At 48.5% G+C, this 19,552-nt stretch overlaps 1 protein-coding gene across 1 annotated transcript; it reads right to left on the bottom strand.

Moving 5' to 3' along the window:
- Window positions 1–288: 288 nt before the first annotated feature.
- LOC149365420 (uncharacterized) lies at window positions 289–17,810 on the bottom strand. Its single transcript, XM_089584153.1, has 7 exons — window positions 17,670–17,810; window positions 6,698–7,086; window positions 5,127–5,380; window positions 3,325–3,590; window positions 2,362–2,520; window positions 1,417–1,656; window positions 289–666 (listed from the first exon to the last, which is right to left on the bottom strand). Exons 1-7 carry the CDS (start codon window positions 17,772–17,774, stop codon window positions 430–432), a joined length of 1,650 nt encoding a protein of 549 aa, XP_089440279.1. The 5' UTR covers window positions 17,775–17,810; the 3' UTR covers window positions 289–429.
- Between the last annotated feature and the right edge of the window lie 1,742 nt (window positions 17,811–19,552).

The raw sequence follows: 19,552 nt of genomic DNA, 5'->3' as shown, positions 1-19,552 counted from the left end.
AAAATAAAACGCAAAACGTATACTGAGCGAAAAAATACAGACAAAAAGCAAAAATCATGATGCAGGCTCTTGTTTGATTATATCATCATCATAATTTATTAACCCTTAAGGGTCCCGTGGGGACATTACATAAGGGGGGGGGGGGGGGATACAAGTGTCCGACGGTCATATAAGCAAATTCAAAAAAAGGAGAGAGAAAGAAAGAATAAAAAATATATGTTTGGTGATGAGTGTCTTGAAGGCTGACGTGTCTTCAATGCAGGCGATATGGGGCCGAAAGTGATCAGGTAAGATTGGGTTAATATTTATTTTCGACAGGACGCAGTACGTACTTGCCTCCTTACTCAGTGTCGTTAGAAATGATGAAGACCTAATGCTTTTAATGGGAAGTCCGATGAAATGCCTTGCGAAAGCGGACGCATCTCTGCTTCATGTGGATGGTGGCGAGGGTTTGGGGGCCAGCTTCCCTTTACGCTGGAGCCAGAAAAGGTGCAATCGATGCGGAGGCGGCGTGGAAAGCCGTGACCGCCACTTCGCCAGGCTCGAGCCTTCTGTCACGTATTCTGCAAAGTCTGTGTAGGCGCCATCCGTGGTGTTGTGGTCGTCGGGTGACTTCGCGTACCGCAGCACGGTTACCTCGTCACTGTCCAAGGTCACCTGTTTGGCCTGCGACAAATGTTGAAGAATGACCGCACTCACTTGTCGGCATTGAACTCACTTTAAGCGCAACAATTACTCGTTGAAACTAAGCTGACACATGCAGCCTCAGTGCGACACAGATGCGACGTACACACCCGGTTACCTAGTAATAAAATTGCAGGGGGAGGGGAGAGAAGGCACTAGTTACATGGTTACATAAAAAGAAGAAGCACACAAGGAAGGTATACAAGACATGTCAGCCCCGCCGCGGTGGCTCAGTGGTTGCGGCGTTCGGCTGCTGACCCGAAAGACGTGGATTCGATCCCGGCCACGGCGGCCGTATTTCGATGGAGGCAAATTCTAGAGGCCCGTATACTGTGTACGTTAAAGAACCCCAGGTGGTCGAAATTTCCGATGCCCTTCACTACGGCGTCCCTCATAGCCTGAGTTGGTTTGGGACGTTAAACGCTAATAAAACCAAAACTAAACAAGACATGTCAGATGCGCATGTATTGTTTATCTTAATTGTGGGCTGGTTTTTTTACGCTTCGTCTTCTTATGAAAATACACCGCAACCAACTTATCATCATCAGATGGCGGCGTTGCGATGCGCCCTCTGACTTCCCATAGCCGCGTTATAGGCTTTGGCTTCCCTCTCCACTTTGCTGCGACGAGACTTGAAAGCTTACTCTGGTCTTGTCCCCTCCCACTTTCAGCGTTCCCTCTTCTAAGCTTTGAGTTCATTCACGAGGAAAACAGTGCAAACGGGCACGCCACCTGGATAGCCTGGTAGGCGTAGGCGGCGTCGGCCTCTACTGTGTACGTGGCCTTTAGCAGAACTCGCGACGTCCTTCCCGGAGGGTCCACGAGAGCCCGCACTTGCAGCTTGTCCTGCTGCGCCAGGATCAAGTCACTCCGGTTCAAGGCGCCGACCGCGCGGTAGGGCTGACTGAGCAGCGTCAGCGAAGTCAGGTTCGCAATCGCTGCTTTGGAGAGCAGTTCCCGGAAGCTCGACGCCTGCAGGGGCAGATTAGTGAGTCCACTGAGGTCAACCTTTTCAATAGACGGTGTGCGAAACATCTGACACCACTTTGCTTCAGGTGGTGGTGTTGGTACAGATATATTGAGCCAACGACATGAATGAATGAATGAATGAATGAATGAATGAATGAATGAATGAATGAATGAATGAATGAATGAATGAATGAATGAATGAATGAATGAATGAATGAATGAATGAAGCCGAAGCGCAATCCACGTAGCACGAAGTAGTTACTGACGGAGCGGCGATGGCAAAGAAACCACGCTCTAATATTTGTATCGTGGGCTCCCTTTAATTCGTCAGGTGCCATGGACGACTTTAAGCATGAACGTTTGTAGAACTGGGAAGATAACACACCCAACAGAGCCGAGACACGAACTATGGGACAACTTACATCACTGGACAAATACTCTCTCTCTTTCATTTTTTTGTCCCCTCACCCCCTTCCCCCGTGTAGGGTAGTAAACCGATTATTCTTTCGGCTAACCTCCCTGCCTTTCCTCTTATTCTTCCCCCTCCTCCACACTGACCAGTGTGTGCACTATTTTAAACGTGATGCGGCAGTTCTAGTTACAGGGACTTCAATCGCCAGGTTCTGTAACAAAGCCATGTCTACCCCGACGAAAATGGACAAACATTTTATCTTCGGTGCGCAGCACTCACAGAGGCCACACGCTTACGTTTCGTAGGACGACAAACTCTCGTAAGCCTGCCGTGATGACGTAGTCGATGGGCGTGTTCGAGTAGCTGTAGACGCAGTCCATGACGAGCGCGGCTTCAGCGAAGGCGAGGCTGTTGTCCGGTGCGATGCCTGGCCACGAGCGATACGTGATGCTCGCCTGTTCGGAGACAAGGGGAGAAGTAAACTTGCAACCATTTTGCTTTCGTGCGACGATATTTGAAGAAGTGGGAAGATCACGTTTTTGCTGTGGGTTCTTTCTTTGAAATGATGCGCAGGACACTAGCGGAATGGTCTTCTCCCGGTAAATTATTTAAAATTGTTTTTTCCTCCCGTCAAGTCTTACTTTGTCTGCAGCAGACGAATGGTGGCTATGACGTCACAAATGAAGTTCAGGTTATATGAGGCATAAACTAGGTATAATCGCTACCTCGACGCTGTAATTCATCCAAACCAGCAAGCCAGCCTTTCTTAAGGGTTGGAGTCGCTGCGAGTGAAAAAACGCGTATTAGATATCACAATTCAGGGATGCTTCGCATGGCCTCAAAGCTATTTGTGACTTCAGAGTCACCATCCGGCTGCTGAAGTCCAAACTATATTGCAGCAAAAGAATAAGTTTAATATCTGTCGAATGCAGACGAATTCCACACACAAAAAAAATATGTGTCATTTAACAGCAGAAATGCCAGTAGTTGACTAGTATACATGTGGTGCACGCTTTTCAATGTTTATACTTGTATTTATAAGTGAAAAAGATTAAACGTGCTACAAGGATTAGTCATTTGGGGACCACCCGCACTTCCGCAACACTTTAGCGCCTGAAGGGGACCACCACTTCACAAACGGACTAAACGTAAATGAGCAGCCGCCGCAATCAGTCATTTTACCCTGCAGCCCTTCGTCGTGCCGACTAAGTGGCGCAGTTATCCCCGTTTTGCTCACACTCCATTTAGAGGGTACGAACCGCGCTCCGATTTTTGAGAGCTCGCAGAAATTCCACCGTCAGCGGGTCGGTCACGTTGACGTAGACGTGGAAGTGGCGAGCCCCGAGCTCCGTGTAGTAGGCCACGAACTCGACGAGGTCGCGTAGGGCGTCGCTATCCTCGGGCCACGGTGGCAGGCAGACGCCCAGCGACCCGCGTCTCTTCTTGACAACCCAGTGCAGGTGGCCCGGAACGAACCAGTACGCTGTCTCTTCTCGGCGGTACACCAGCGACACGATGCGCGCGCCTGCGGAGGCGCGGGTGGCCCCAAAAATGCGCTTTAATAACAAACAAACAAACAAACAAACAAACAAACAAACAAACAAACAAACAAACAAACAAACAAACAAACAAACAAACAAACAAACAAACAAACAAACAAACAAACAAACAAACAAACAAACAAACAAACAAACAAATAAACAAACACAAACAAACAAACAAACAAACAAAGTTGAGCTAGGTTCACCGGCTTAGAGCATTAATCAGCGAAAGCTGCTGTAGCAATGTTTTCGCATTCCTCCGCCCTCGTCTAACTTCCAGGAATCCTTCCGCGGTAGCCCAACCCCCTGGGGGTTTCCCATAGCAGCCACGTTCCAGTTGTGCATATCCTCCGCTCTAACCATAACCTCCAAAACCACAAGGCCACACGTAGCGTTCCATCAACCTTCCGTCTGTCTACCCTCACGCACGTACTTGTCCCTCCTCTACCCTAAAACTGTAGAGGAGGATTTCCCTCTCACCACTTTGACACCTACGTAGAGGCCATGGTTGGGCTGGCGGGTAACAGTTTAATTGAACTGAAATAACTTAGATTAAACTAAATTGTATTAGGCCAGTCCATTAATTAATTTAAGGTCTTATGGCAGACGCTGTAGATTCCACGGCATAATGCAGGGTTGTGTGGCTAATCCAATGCAATAACAGCTTTCGCTGTCAAAATAAAATCGAACTTCTCTTCGCCGCGAACCGACCTCATCCTCCTTTAGTACACGGCCCCATTCCTTCGCCCGTTTGGACCACTTGAACCACGTGATAACATGGAGAAAGTTGCGAAGGAAGGAAAGGGGCGACAAATACTTCTCTTGGTGGAAACCTGTAGCAAGAATTCTGGAAAAGGACACAAGAAAGAGCCTGCTGTTTTTAGAGCCAAAGCAGTTAGAGCTTTTGTTTAGCCATATAGTAGCATTCTACCCTGGAATCTTTTAGTTAAATAATGAATTATTTGAATTGAATCGATGTCAGCTGCCAACCGTTGCGGATCGCGTCTTAGAGAGGGACGTGGTGCGAGGGCAATCCCGCTCTCAGCTTTAAGGGGAGAGCAGAGAAAGTGCAAGAGGGAAGAGAGAGGGTGGGAAGCGACGAGTGGCCTAGTAGCTTGGGACGTTATGGAGAGAGCGGTTATGGTACTCCCTTGCGCTTCCGAAAGACGCGGGTTCGATCCCGGCCGCGGCGGTCGAATTTTGATGGAGGCGAAGATCTAGAGGCCCGTGTACTGTGCGATGTCAGTGCACGTTAAAGAGTACCAGGTAGTCGAAATTTCCGTAGCCCTCCACTCCGGCGTCCATCATAGCCTGAGTCCCATTGGGACGTTAAAGCTCTACAAACCGTCTTTCCACAGCTGTTCGCGCGTTCCTTAATCTCATTTCAAGCTTTTACGGCCCTCATAATTAGTGTCACTGTGGTATATCGCTTTCATGCAGCGTTACCTATTGAAGGATAACTGCCGTTCATAGCTTGGCAGTCTGCGGTTGAGGGTATGAGAGGAATTCCGGCTACTTGCTTGCTTCTTCTGGAACCACGCAGTTGACCAAGACAGGCTCGTGGTGGTCGGAGCTCAGTCCCCCAGCCACGCAGGGCATGCCGCCGGTGGCGACCACTTCACTGCTCCAGGACAGCGTGCAGTTCCTCGGGCCCTCACTGCTCGCGCAGACCTCGGTCATGGCGCTGGAGTTGCGGTAGTACACCGAGTGGGCCTGGTCTGGGTGGCGGCGATGCGACTCGGCTAAATACATGCCGCGTCTAGGCTTCGCACCCCTGCGCGAACGGGTCGCACCATTAGCTCTGGAAGTTATTATTTACTTAATTTGCTTGCTTGCTTCTTCTAGGAAAAATGTAAAAACAAAATTGGTGGGGACACTTAAGTTCCACCTTCAGGTTGTGACGCGATAGCTTTAATGGGTTAAGGATCGTATATGCAAAGTTGGCCAGCCTCTACTGCTATCACCTGCCCGTCACTCTTCAACGCCAACATTGAACTTCATATGTCATCGTGAAAAAATGTACCAAATTTTTGATTAACCCACCCCTTATGTAATACCCCGAAAGGGGCCTTTAAGGTAAATAAATGAAATGAAATGAAATTCATAGATCCTTGGGGGTCGTCATACTACCCCTGGGGTAGTGGTACAGCGGATAGCGATGTGCCGTTGCCCTTAGATGGCAGGTGCTGCCAGTGGTGGGGTCATGTGCCACCAAGGTCGCTCTTCCCGAGCAACGTCTCGCGGTTAATCACTAATTGAAATGCCGCCTGTCCCGAGTTTGTTCACAATCTAGTGGACAGGTTGTGATGACGCCACAAGGTTACATGACTTAGGGGGCCCACCTGCCTCTTAGGTTGCTTCTCTCGAGATTTTATTGCGAAAGCAATACTACTTGCACTTTCCAGGGTGACCACCATCGTGCCGCGGCGGTGACCACCATTGACCTTCATTTGACCTTGATTGCATTAGTTGGATTAGATTGGATTACATTGGATTACATTAGATTCGATTGGACTGGATTAGACTGGACTGAATTGGATTGGATTAGATTAGATTTCATTAGATTAGAGTATATTACATTGGATTGGATTAGATTGCATTGGATTGGAATGGATTGGTTTGGATTGTATAACCGCAAGTCTAACCACAAGCACCACCACCAGCTACACTACCAGCTGTACCATGGCGTAGGTACGGATATTGCTTTCGCAATTACCGGGCTTAACCAAGCTAAGCCACAGCGAATTTTTTCGTTGATTTGTCGCTCACGCATCTCATGCGACACGAGCTCCTTAACGGTGTAGCGTCAATATGCTCTCCGGCTTCCACAACGCACCTTTGATCGTCACGTGCAAGAAATACTGGGTACCAAAGGCAACCCAGTTATACTTTGGCAGTTTGTCAGGAACACCGCATGTCTGCTTGCGCAGATTGTTTTTTTTTTTATTGTAGAATTCGCTTAACCAATTTTCCTGCCACCTTGTCATCTGGCTTTACATGTCCATCAGCGCCGTAAGCCACTGTATCCCCCAACCAGCCTTCACTGGTCAGTGGAGTCTTTGTATAAGTAGCGGTGACACACAGTCCTTACCTCCTGAGGAAGAGACAGGTGTAGTACGCGTAGCCGGACCCATTGACCTGGTACGTAGGCGCTAGCTGCGACGTGGGTGCCAGCACCAGGAAACGGACCAGCGTCGGGCTTACACGGAGGTCCACGTAGATCGAGCAGGTGTGCAGGCGCGAGTGTGTCTGGCGCCAGCGGACCGACGCGTTGAGCTGCCGACTCGCGTCTTCCACCAGGTCAGTATCGTCCAGAGACAGGCCGAACGGGAAGTAGTCGTCCAATACGTCTGCTCGCTTGTCCGGTTGAACGCCACGCAGTCCCCGGCCGCTGACGTCATAGTACTCGGGGGTGCACATCCTCAATGCAGCCAGCAGGATCAGCAGAACGATGCCGACGACGATGGGGTGAACGGAACCCTGCTTGTCGCCGCGAACATGACTTATTTTTAGTGCGAAAACATTATATGGCTGTGTACGCGTCATCACATTGTGTCCGCAAACGGAGTGTCTAGCGTTCCGTCCAGACGGAACATTTGCTGCTTCTGCAGTTCCGTCCAGACGGAATATTTACTGCACCTAGAGTTCCGTCCATACAATAGACAGTTTTAGTTTCACGTACGTAGAGCGCTTACGGGTCACCAGTGTGCATGCGCAGAACGTGAAGTGTCTGCGTGAGTCGCACGGACGACGTGAGATTCGGATCTTCGCGTTGCGGTCTTCACGTTGCTTGCATACGTGGCATTGGCAAGATGGCGGCGCCCTGCCCGTCCGCTTCACGACGATAACAGCTTCGTCGCTAATCCCTCGACGTGGTATCGTGCTGTAAACTGCTGTATTTGCCTTCAGTTGGTCAATTCTTGCTCTCGCATGAAGTTTTAGGTGAGAACTAGCTTTTCTTTTCCAGATAGAAATGCGTTTCAGCAGCTCCTAAGCCTGACGGAGAAGCGTTCGTGGTCGTCATAGCAACGAGTTTGCCGATGGTCTCACGAGACCACGCGAAGCTCAAAACCACGCGGGATATCGCGAGACCCGCGGCACAATCAGCGGGAAAAGCAAAACGGTGCACGTTTTGGCTCCATACGCACACGTCGCCAACATGAGTGGGACACCAGCGCGCCTTCGCTTCTCGAAAAACGATGATTTAGATGAGCTCCGGGACGTGAAGGAATGCAATCCCTTTGAAGATAACATGCAATATACAGTTCGGTGGAATGAAATCGCTCAACGTTTGTCAGAAGAAAGGGGGAAAGTATTTATCGCCCGCACTGTGGCTTGCCCGGCTCCGCTCCAAGCAGCTCGACTAAACCACGGCCACCTGAATCGAGCGCGCGGTGGTTACTAAACAAAATTAGTTTTCTTTATCTGTACTAGATGGCGCGGCACAACATGCTAGCGCATTTTTTAGGTTCTACGGCAGATCTACACAGTTTGCGTCCCGTACATGTAGCTAAAACTGTACGAAGCGACACGAGCGTATGCTACGTAGACTGCTCACGTTTACGTGAGTGAATGTTCTACGTACGTAAAACTAAAACTGTCTAATGTCCGTACTGTCCATACTATACAAAATGGGTGATTTCTACCCACATAAAGCATTTCTTTGCCTCTGGAATAACCATTTGACAAAGCTGTATCCAGTGTTCTCTGTACGCATGTATACGGCACCAAAATATCTGTCCGCGTACTGCGTTTAGTTACATCCTCGAAGGTATAACTTCCGTGCATGCATGCACGATCGGGAAAGTGACACTGTTAGAAGCAAAGTGCAGAAACTCTTCGCGAAGTGATGTGAAGCCCTGTCGCTGTTTGTGCTGCAAGATGACGTTGCGCGAAAAAGACTAGGACGTACACAAACGGTCAGCAAGCATTATGCAAACGCACCAACAAACCCAAGCCAAAGCTCGTTCTATTGCCATTTCTCACTGACTGCTTGGAAAATAAAATGATGCAGCAGAATATCCTGTCACACATTTGGCGGAACAGAATTGCCACTTTTTTAAATGGACATGCAAAAGTCTGCAAGCAAACTGGTTTCCCAATCCCTAACGCCAGCTTTAATTCCGTCTTGACATAACTCTTGCGGCAGATAAAGCTGGACGGAACTGTATGGTGTCAGATACAGTTCCGTCTGGACGGAACCCCATCGCTACATGCAGTTCCGTCTGGACGGAACTCTAACGCGAATTGTAGTTCCGTCTGGACGGAACTCTAGCCACAGCCGTCCGCAAATTTTGTTCGCATGTTCATGTCGTTCTGTAAATATATACAGGGTCTGTTCTGAAAGTAGGACTGGTTTTTTCCTGGGCGAACGGGCGGACGAGAGGTGGTCTGCGCGTGCAGCATCGTCGAAGGGGGATATTGGGAATGCTGGGGAAAATCGGCAGTAGGCTCTCGGCCGTTGAAGAGAGGAGGTCGCTTGTACTGTGAACCCCTGTCGAAACGTCTCGTCACGTAGAATCGTCGAGCGTTTACTGGATCAGCGATACGCGATCAAATTTTGAGTAAACCTTGGTAAAACGGGCAAAGAGACTTACGTACATGATTAAGGAGGCCTACAGTGACGCTTCCATTGGTAGATCAGATGTTTTTTGAGTGGCACAAGCTTTTCCGAGAAGGTAAGGAAAGAGTGGAGGAAGACGACCGCTCCAGACGCCCTTCGACCAGCAAGGCCGACGAAAATGTGTAGCGAGTGAAAAATTTACTTAACAGTGATCGTAGAATGAGTATCAGAATGATTGCTGATGACTTGAGCATTCCTCAAACCCAAGTTTTTGAGATCGTGACAGAAAACTTATCCATGAGGAAAGCGTGCTCGAAGTTCGTGCCGGGAGTGTTGTCAGAGGAGGAAAAGGCCAACCGGTAGGATCTTCATCATGTGAATGAGCACCCCGATTTTTTGCCCAGCACAGGGCGACAACGCTGCCTCAGCCCCCCTACAGCCTCGACTTGGCCCCGCCATACGTTTTTCTATTACCCAGAATAAAATCGACGCTCGAGGGTAAACATCACGGATCGGTAGAAGTGGTTCAACAGGCCGTGACGAGGGAGCTAAACAGCATTCCGGTCCAGGCGTTCCTGGAGGCGTACGAAAACTGTAAAACTCATTGGCAGCAGCGTGTAGGTGCGGAAGGGTGCTGCTACCTTGAAAAATTATGATCGTTTGTACTATTCTCTTGAATAAATTTTGTTTAAAAAAATGAGTCCTACTACTTTCAGAACAGACCATGTATATGAAAGAAGTGTGACTGCATAGGTAGTTGGTGAAGAAATCTCGCTAAATTCGAAATTTGGTTGATTTGCATTAATTACTTCAACGCCAAAAACACACTTAGACATCGCGATAGCCGTGGACGTCGATCTAGCACTTAGACGTTAGAACAGCCTTGGACGTCGATATAGCACATGAACGTCAGAATAGGCATTGGCGTCGACATAGCACATGGACGTCAGAATAGCCTTGGACGTCGATATAGCACATGGACGTCAGAATAGGCATGGAAGTCGATATAGCACATGGACATCAGAATAGCCTTGGACGTCGACATAGCACATGGACGTCAGAATAGCCTTGGACGTCAGAATAGGCATGGACGTCGACACAACATCGTAATGAACAAAGAATGAGTTCAGTCAAACAACGTGTCTTTAATAGGGCCAGAGCATCAGAAGCAAAGAGGGACGACGAGTGTGGAAGGGATATCAATGCTTTGGCATTTCTCCAATGCGAGTCGCCGCTGTGATCTCAAAGTTTTTCAATAACTTAGTTTGTGTTCGCTGTCGACTCTCAGCAGTTTGAACTCCGAGAGGACCAACACTTGCAATTATCGCGAGTTATAGGGGCTCTATTAATGCCGTTGATGTTTGCGGGACTGAAGCTCAGTTCGAACAAACCGGGCCTCGTTTTTCCTCGTTTCGTTGAAGCCGGAAATTCTAAAAGCCATTAAAGTGAAGGAAAGCACACGGCAATCATATATTTTGCGCGTTACATACCTTTCAGACTACAGGTAAATCGAGTTTTTCCTTTCACAGAAGCCCAGACAGTTTTTAGAAAAATCGAAAATAACTTCACCAAGACTGCTGGAACAGTAGAACTTCTTTGTTTTTCAAGCTTTTGTGACGACGATGTGCATACACCTCCTTTATTAAGGCGAAAGCCTTTAATGCCTCATACTGTCGTGACCAAGACGTGTTAGCAAATGTGTCCGCGTTTCGGATGCATGCCTTATATGGGTATATGCCAATCAATAGCCAGTCGATACTTAATCGGGTGCAATCGAAAGACATCGGAACATGATATAAAGGGATTTCATGATTATATCATTGTAATTAGACTAAATGAATCAAGTAGTAGTTAAGAAGTAGCATGTGGGACTGTGCACTGCACCGGCACCTTAACTAACACTAATTAATAAGTGTACTAGTTAAGGTCACGTTAACTATCACTAACCATACCTTAACTAGTATCACGAAATGTACGAGTCATGCTTAACAATCATTAATATTTATACGCTTCTAGACGTTTCATAGACATTGTGCCGAACATTCTAGAGAGTTCCACCACTTGACAGATAAGTGCCAGGACATGATGGATGGCATTAGAACAATGGTAAAGACCAATTAGCCTAATAAACCTTTCTACTAAGGCCACATAAATAAATAAAACCGAGTAGGAAATCGGGCGAGTTAAGGAACCGAACCAGGGTTTCCGGAGTGCGAAACAAGCACTGGTTCGAAAGAACAAAGGCGCGTCTAGCTGATACGGCGGCTTCGTTCGCTCCGATCTTCCTCCCTTCCCTTACGTCGAGGTTCAGGTGTCCACCCAGATATGCGAGCAGGATACATTTGCTTTCCTCAAAAACCAATTTACCGTTGAAATAGGCGTAGAGCCAAATGGACGATGGCGTTCTGTGGACTCCCTGGCAGCGTTGCAAGACGCTGTCGCGTTCCACTCGGAGGCGAAGTGACACATCAGTAACACAAGCCGCAACACTGCGCTTTCGCCTCACCGCACTTTAGGTAAAGAAAGTTCCCCTGAATTTTTTGGTTTTAGAGCGTCGTACCACCGCAACCATTTTCTATATGCTGTCGCACTGTGCACGCGCTCTGACGGCCAGCTGTTAAGGCAGCTTATAGGGGACGCTGAGGACAAATTGGAGTAGGCTTGTATTGACAGATTTCCGCGTTAAAATGACAGACGCTACTTTAATTCAAAACGGAACTGCTATAGGGTGTAAAAGGTAAGAAAAAAAGCACTACAGGTGTCGCCACCACCAGTCGTTTTCGTAGGGAAAAATTAAGGGGGCACTTTGACTGTCTAAAGTGCGTAGAGGCGAAAGCGTTTTCCGCACCACTTTCAGTGCTTCTGGGGCACTGGTGGCGTCACATGTAATTGAGTACTAATTACTAAGTGATGACAAATCACTAATTAATGGTTAATTACTGATTAATACTTGAATACTAACTAACTGCTAATTAAGCTTAAACTTAAGCTTCGCCTTTAGGAGTGGAACGCGACAGCGTGTTGTAGCGCTGCCAGGGAGTCCACGGAACGCCACCACCCGTTCGGCGCGATGCCTTGCCGTTTCAACGCAACGGTTTTTGAGGAAAGGAAATGGCGCAGTAAATCTCTGTCATCTCGGTGGACACCTGAACCGCACCGTAGAGGAACGGAGGAAGTGGGAGTGAAAGAAGAAAGACGAAGATGGCCCGTAATGAAGAAAATGAAAATTGTATTTGAGGAAAGAAAATTACGCAGTAACTGTCTCACATATCTCGGTGGACACCCGTCAAAATTCAGGGGGGGGGGGGGGGGGTGCACTTTTTTGACCTAAAGTGTGGTCACTGATACGTGGTTAAGATGTTAAGCTTCGCCTCTAAGAGTGGAACGCGAGAGCGTCTTGCAACGCTGCCAGGGAGTCCATAGAACGCCATCGCCCATTCGGTTCTACGCCTCGCTCGTCGGTAAATTGGTTTTTGAAGAAAGGAAATGTATTTCTCTCTCATATCTCGGTGGACACCTAAACCTCGCCGGAAGGGAAGGGAGGAGGATGGCAGTGAGCGAAGACACCGTATTCACTAGACGTGCCTTTGTTCATTCCAAACCATCGAGCTGGCATGGCGGAGTGGATAGCATGCTCGTCTCGCACTCCGAAGACCGGGGTTCGATTCCCGAGCTCGACCAATTTCTTACTAGGTTTTATTTATTTATATGGCCTGTCTAGATAAGTTAATTAGGCTAATTGGGTAATTAAGCAATTAACTAAGCTCAGTCCCACTTACTTGGAGCATCACTATATGGTCCCTTCAATTGGTTGCATGGTTACTAGCCAAAGTACAATTGGCCCCGTTTGAAATTGGCGCACTGTGACGTCACGACCGTTTCGACCAACTGAAAAGCGTGACATTCTCTGTCGACAACTGCTGCTTACAACGATGAGACATTAAAGGCTTTCGCCTTAATATGCGGGGTGACAAGACAGTTATTACCGTGCGGATCCGTGGGGCTATGCTACAGCATCATTCACTTCCAAATGGTGATCACGGAGTCCATTTCGGGCTTGGCGTCACGGTTTTGAATCAAGCGTAGGGAAGGCTCCTAAATCCAGTTTTCTCGGCCACGAACGCATAATTTTCTAGTTTGGTTTAGTTTATGGGTTTTAACGTCCCAAAGCGACTCAGGCTATGAGGGATGCCGTAGTGAAGGGCACCGGTAATTTCGACCACCTGGGGTTCTTTAACCACAGGTTGTCGAAATTTCCGGAGCCCTTCACTACGGGGAAAACATCAACATGTCCAGAAAGAACCGCTGTGTCAATCTTTTACTAAAGCCGAAAGGTGGATGGAGTAGTTCCCACTGTCTTGGTAATATCTCTACGATTCCCGGCCAGGCAAAGTAGCGTAAAGAAACGACAGATGAAAGCGGTGGATCGGATCTGTGGTCAACGGAATGCAAGAACTCGATGTTTTAAACCAGATGTATTAAGGCGGAAGCCTTTAATGCCTCATCGTTGTAAGCAGGAGTTGTCGACAGAAAATGTCACGCTTTTCAATTGGTCGAAATGCTCGTGACGTCACAGTGCGCGAATTTCAAATGGGGCCAATTGTACTTTGGCTAGTAACCATGCAACCAATCAAAGGGATCGTATAGTGATGCTGCAACTAAGTTGGACTGAGTTTAGTTAATTGCTTAATTAATCAATTAGCCTAATTAATATAGAGGAGAATGAAGAGGTCAGAAGAAAAGAAAAGAAAGACGCGCGCCGCAGCGACAACAGCGTCCGCGGAAGTAGACGCTGCTGAAAAAAAAAAACATAAGTACGAAGCCGCGTTCCCTCCACCACCACGCACTTCCCCACTCAGTAAGACGTTGCTCGTTTCATATACGTTGTGTCGAACATCCTAGACAGTTCCAACAATTGACAGGTTAATGACAGAACACGATGGATAGAAATACAATAATATAAATATGAAATAGCCTAATTAACCTTTCTAGTTAGACCGCATAAATCAATAAAACCGAGAACGAAATTGGTCGAGTTGGGGAATCGAACCAGGGTCTCCGGAGTGCGATACGAGCACGCTAGCCACTCCGTAATGCCAGCTGAATGGTTTGGAATGAACAAAGGCGCGTCTAGCTAATACGGCGTCTTCGTTCACTCCCATCTTCCCCCTTTCCCTTACGGCGAGGTGCAGGTGTCCACCCAGATATGCGAGAGAGATACATTTCCTTTCCTCAAAAAATAAATTTACCGTCCAGCAAGGCGTACAGCCGAATTGGCGATGGCGTTCTGTGGACTCCCTGGCAGCGTTGCAAGACGCTGTCGCGTTCCACTCTTAAACATGTTAACCACACATCAGTAACACACGCAGACAGCCAATGGACGCGTCATTCGCTGGCAGCACTTGATTCATCATTCACAACCACATTCGTGACAGAATGCTGTACTAAGGCTTTCGCCTTGCACCACTTTAGTCGCCAAAGTGACTCCTAATTTTTAATAGTGCAAGTTGGAAAACTTCCCATCGTGTTAATGTATCCAAAATCCACCACCCTGATGTGGCCCGGAACTGCGAGGTTAGCTAATTTTTGTGTTTGGCGCATGATAGCCATAGTTGCTTATGCGCCATAAAACCCCATATAATTAACTAATTTTCGCGTCATTTACTGCAGTCAATTGAACCAATTACAAGAAAAAATTTCCGACGATTACGTTACTTCCTAATGCGAAATTTGAGCTCAGCTCATCAGCTGTTTCAGCTTTTCGATAGATTGAGGCTAAGAATTTGAGCAAGACTTGTATGCACAATGACAACTTATTTTCACACATATTCCTTCTTCAAGAAACGCTCCACTAACACTTCTTGACTGTCATGAAGGAAGTCATGAAAGGGAGGGGGGGAGGGGGCTACACGCAGTGGCGAACGGCGGCGGCTATGCGTTTCGGCTTGGGCGTGCGAGAGATGGCGCCAGGAGCGCGCGCTGCCCCGGCTGCGGAGCTGGTTACGAGAGACAACGGCGACGCCGCGAAACGCAGGAACGGGCGCCGAAAAGCTGCGCTCTAAAAGAAAGGAAAACTATCGGAGCGCCACCTATATCTAACTGTACGACTTCCTCGTGGCGCCAACACAAATCTGCTATAAGCTCCAAAATATGACCGCTCGGCATGCCGGGTTTAACTCTTGGTTTCGTAAGTAATGGGTTAAATAACCGCTTTAACATCAGACTCGTTCATAATTTTTGAAACAGCGCTACACAACTATGACAACGCTGTAGCAAAAAATATGAATCAGTACCAACTAGCCCAGACTTCCGTTCTTCTGCATCAGACTCGTACCGGCCATGCCACACGCAGGAGAGTTCGCCCATGACGTCGTGTAGTATATAAACGCAGCTAGGCTTCTCCGCACTGGCGTAGAGTTACAGCCACTCCCACATTTCTTTGCGTAGCATCAATTCACATTTCGTTAAGGTGAGGTATGTACACTAAGTGTAATCCTAATTGTCATGGCAGCCATTTAGACCTGAATGTCTTCAGTGATATGTTTACAGCAGCCGATTACGCGGGACGCTCTGTACCTTCCGTTTTCTCTGGAGGATACGGCATACCTAAGCACCGATTTTCGCTTGGTCGTCGTTGAAAAAAACAGCACTTTTACGGTGATAGCCGTATTTCGAATAGCCCCCCCCCCCCCCCCTTCATCCTTCGAGCCAAGGTCATGTAACCCATTGACACAGCTATAGAGCGACGTTAAATCCATCAAGCGGCCTGAGATAGTATTAGGCAGAAACAGATAACTAAGATAACTAAGGAGAAACAGATGGTGGGAGCCAGACATGGCGCGACGCCAAAACTTGCCCGCGGCCTGACGCAGGAGCCATCGCACGGCCTAAGATAAGAAAAGGGGGAAGAAAATGGTGGGATCCAGAGTTGGCGCGACGCCAGAACTTTGGTGAAAAAGCGCGAGAATTCTCGCTGTTGAGCTCTTGCCAGCCCCGCGCTCAACAGCGTGAAAGTCACCGTAGAGAAGCCCTCGCCGTGAGCGAAAGCACTGTTGAAAGGAAAGAAGTTGCAAGATACGGCCTGTCTTACTCTATGTGCGCAGCACACCATAGCCCATTTATGTTTCAGCTCATCTGTGCTGTGTAAGCAACAATTCTAAGTAGCACAGCAAGGCGAGCGGTAAAGCGGCTTTCACTGAAAATTTATGCGCTAAGCAGCGAAGCGTACTGTTTGTGATACGCACACGTGCAGCAACTGCTAAAGAAAAGAAAGTCCTATAGGACGAGCCTATTGCTTCCACATCGGAGATATCGGTTGGAATACATGCGCCCTTCACTTCTATCGCAGACGCGTTAGTTTATACATTAGCACTTGTTCCTTGCCTTTTTGAAGCGAAAAGCTTCAATACGAGGGTCTGAGCCGAGCTTCGCGTCAGCCAGCTGGCACAGATTTACCAGTTCTGCGCATGCGCGAAGCCGAGTGACGTCACACGCGGCGCAGGTGGCCTCAGCCGTCGCCGTCGACTCCGTCGCCTGACCTTTCGCCGCAGCCGCGCGCTACTGCGCATGTGCGCCGCCGCTACCCCTGCGCGCGCTACTTTTTCTCGCCACCGTTTAACCTTTCGATGCAGCCGCGCGCTACTGGGTGATAAATACGCTTGTCAGTGTCCTTGCTTCGGCGAGCGCGGCTTCGGCCGCGTATCTGTTTTTTTCAGCAGCGTCCGCTCCGGCGGACGCAGTTGTTGCTGCGACGCGCGTCTTTTCTTTCCCTTTTCTCTTTCCTCTGATCTTTTAACTCTCCTCTATCTGCAAGTGGCAGCGGTGGTGGCTTGACTCGAGCCAGTAGGCAGGCCCGTGCTATTTCCTTTTCATCCTTTTCTCAGTCACAACAACAACAATAGGAGTTCGCACTCGCCATTGAAGGAGAAGCACCCAGACGTGGCTGTAGAAAATCTACGGATCCAGAAGTGCTAGTTTGGGAGTTAGCCGAAAAGCAGCGAAGAAATGAAAAGCGCAAAGCTAAACGTATGGCCGAAACGCCAGAAAACCGGGCGGAACGCCTCGCAATACGACGTCAAAAAGAAGCTGAACAGCGTCTCTTGGCCGCGTCAACGGAGAGTAGCCAGATAAGCAATGACGGCGAAACAACTTCTCAATTGGGATTTGCTTTTCGCTTCTGATATCGAGGCTTAACCAAGCTAAGCCACGCCTATTTTTTTTTTTTAGCCTGTAGATTTACGGTTCCAGTTCAAAGCATAGACCAACTAGGTACGGAAAAAGAGCTGCTAAAGGCACCATTGTGGGAATCAGCGCAGGAGTCTCTATAGTCGAATACAACTCAAGGACGCCGCGGTGGATGCCAATAGAGGCCCTGCAGTGAATAGCTCCGACCAGTTCTCATGACGTCGCGGTTAAGTAGAATCACCGGCGCATAAACTAGTAAGCATAATTTCGCTTAAAGGCAAAATCGCTGCACATTAGCCTGTGTGCACATACTCACCGAGACTTGGGGCTCGCATTCTCTTTGCATGGAGTCCCTCCAGGGTTCTGACGAGGATACGCTGGAGCTGCTTGCGTAGCTGCGCTCGGGCTCAAGAAACATCATCTTGGCACCTCTTATTTGCTACAAGGCGTCGGGGATTTCGACCTGGATCTTTGCAGGCTGGGAACGCATCAAACTCGATTGCAGCGTTCAGCAGGAGCACCTCCGAATGCGCGAGCGTTCTTCGTCGTCTTCAATGTTGAGACGCGTTCATTAAAAGTAATGATCAATGGGCTAAGAAAGTGAATGGAATCTCATTGTGATTCATGATTTCAATCAAAAACATTTCTGTCAAATATCTGAGCCGATTCACCGAAATACTTCAGCATCTGTGTGAAGACATAGCGCCTTGCCAGGTTGACCATACCATGTCATGCATTTCGACCACAATCTAAGCACCATGTGGCCCGACTTTTTGCTTTGCGTCTGCGATGTGCCGTAACGCATGTTAGCACCCCCCCCCCCCCGCCCCCCCCCCCCAAACACACACACACATTTCTTCCCCACGAATGTACTACTTTGTTTCCGAAAACTTCACTCTCATATACGTCTCTGGCATTTTGTTCACTCGTACAGCCTTCCTCTGTTCTCCTAACGTATACGTAACGTATAGCCCTTCGTTTTCCGGTTCACCCGATTCTTGCACCGTGAAGGGAATTTGAAAAATGCCTAAACCCGGTTCCTACCCCAATGGCATGCACATTCAAGACAGTGAAATTTGTCAGTGCTCAAAGCTGACCACGTCACACAGGTAGCAGGCAGTGCCTTCTTCTAGAGTGTAGAGTGTATTAGAGGCCAACGAACCAACCAACCAATCCCCCGCCGTGTGCATGTGCCATTAGGCCTGAGAACATCATCATCATCATAATCATCATCGCGTGTGTGCTGGACTGATCGCTGCCTCTCGCCTGAACCGAGACTGCACTGCTAACCGTTCGCGACGCAGCGCCTTCGAAGACGTCCTACACTACATAACTATTTATATCTGTCAGGGTGGCTTAATTTAAATTACATTTTAGAAGAGAGAGCGCACGCGGCCTCTGCTTCTGTCCCTCGTTTCTTGCATTCGTTTCTTCCGAGTCGAGGTGCATTACTGTGGTGCCTTGGTGCTATTTTTACGGAGGACAATCGCGGAGAGAGGGCGAGTCTGGACGCTTCAGAATAATTTGGATAAGTTCACCCTCAAGTCCGGCTTCAGGTTATTCCGCATGTTTGCCTGAAGTTTCGGCCTGGTTTTGGAATCATGTTGGCCTTAATCTACCGAGAATGGGGCCTAAAAACATTTCGCGCTCAAACTGCTTCGTTGTGCACTATTTGGACCACCGCGACACTCACCCTCTGATCGAGTGCAAAATCGTTGCACTGTGGTCGCAGTAATGGGTAGCCCTGAAAGCGTATATTAAAAACTAGCGCTTTAGATTCCTGAGCGCGTCTTGCTTGACAGCAAACACGTCCTCATCTGATGCCTTTCTTTCTCACCCCATACCTCTGATTCCTTTTACATCCCACGTTCCCTTTCCCCCATGCAGGGTAGCCAACCGGAACATCTCGTGAAGAGCACTGGCCAGGACATGGGTGGTTTAATTAAACGTTTTCTCTCTCTCTCCGAGCTAACCTCCTTGCCGTCTTATTCCTCTTTCCTGTACATTCGTTGCATGGGCTATTGGTGAACTGACGCTGAAATGTGACGCTGACTGTTCTGTGTTCCAAACATGCACACTTTTAGCCCGCCTCGGGTGCGTTTTGACGAGCATTCAGACAGCGTTAGCCTTCGCTTTTCGAGGAACGTGGCGATCGTAGAATCTGTGACCCAGCTCCAAAGTGCAAAGAAAATGTGTCAG

This window comes from Amblyomma mixtum, chromosome 1, assembly GCF_055824585.1.
Source record: "Amblyomma mixtum isolate Tamu chromosome 1, ASM5582458v1, whole genome shotgun sequence".
NCBI classification, from domain to species: domain Eukaryota; kingdom Metazoa; phylum Arthropoda; class Arachnida; order Ixodida; family Ixodidae; genus Amblyomma; species Amblyomma mixtum.
This window is presented reverse-complemented; position numbering and strand designations above follow the sequence as displayed.

Coding starts and splice junctions, on each gene's coding strand:
- LOC149365420 (XM_089584153.1), bottom strand. CDS start 17,774: ATGATGTTTCTTGAGCCCGAGCGCAGCTACGCAAGCAGCTCCAGCGTA. Junction 1,657..2,361: donor AGTTTGTCGTCCTACGAAAC/GTAAGCGTGTGG, acceptor CTGCCCCTGCAG/GCGTCGAGCTTCCGGGAACT. Junction 667..1,416: donor ACGCCTACCAGGCTATCCAG/GTGGCGTGCCCG, acceptor CATTTGTCGCAG/GCCAAACAGGTGACCTTGGA.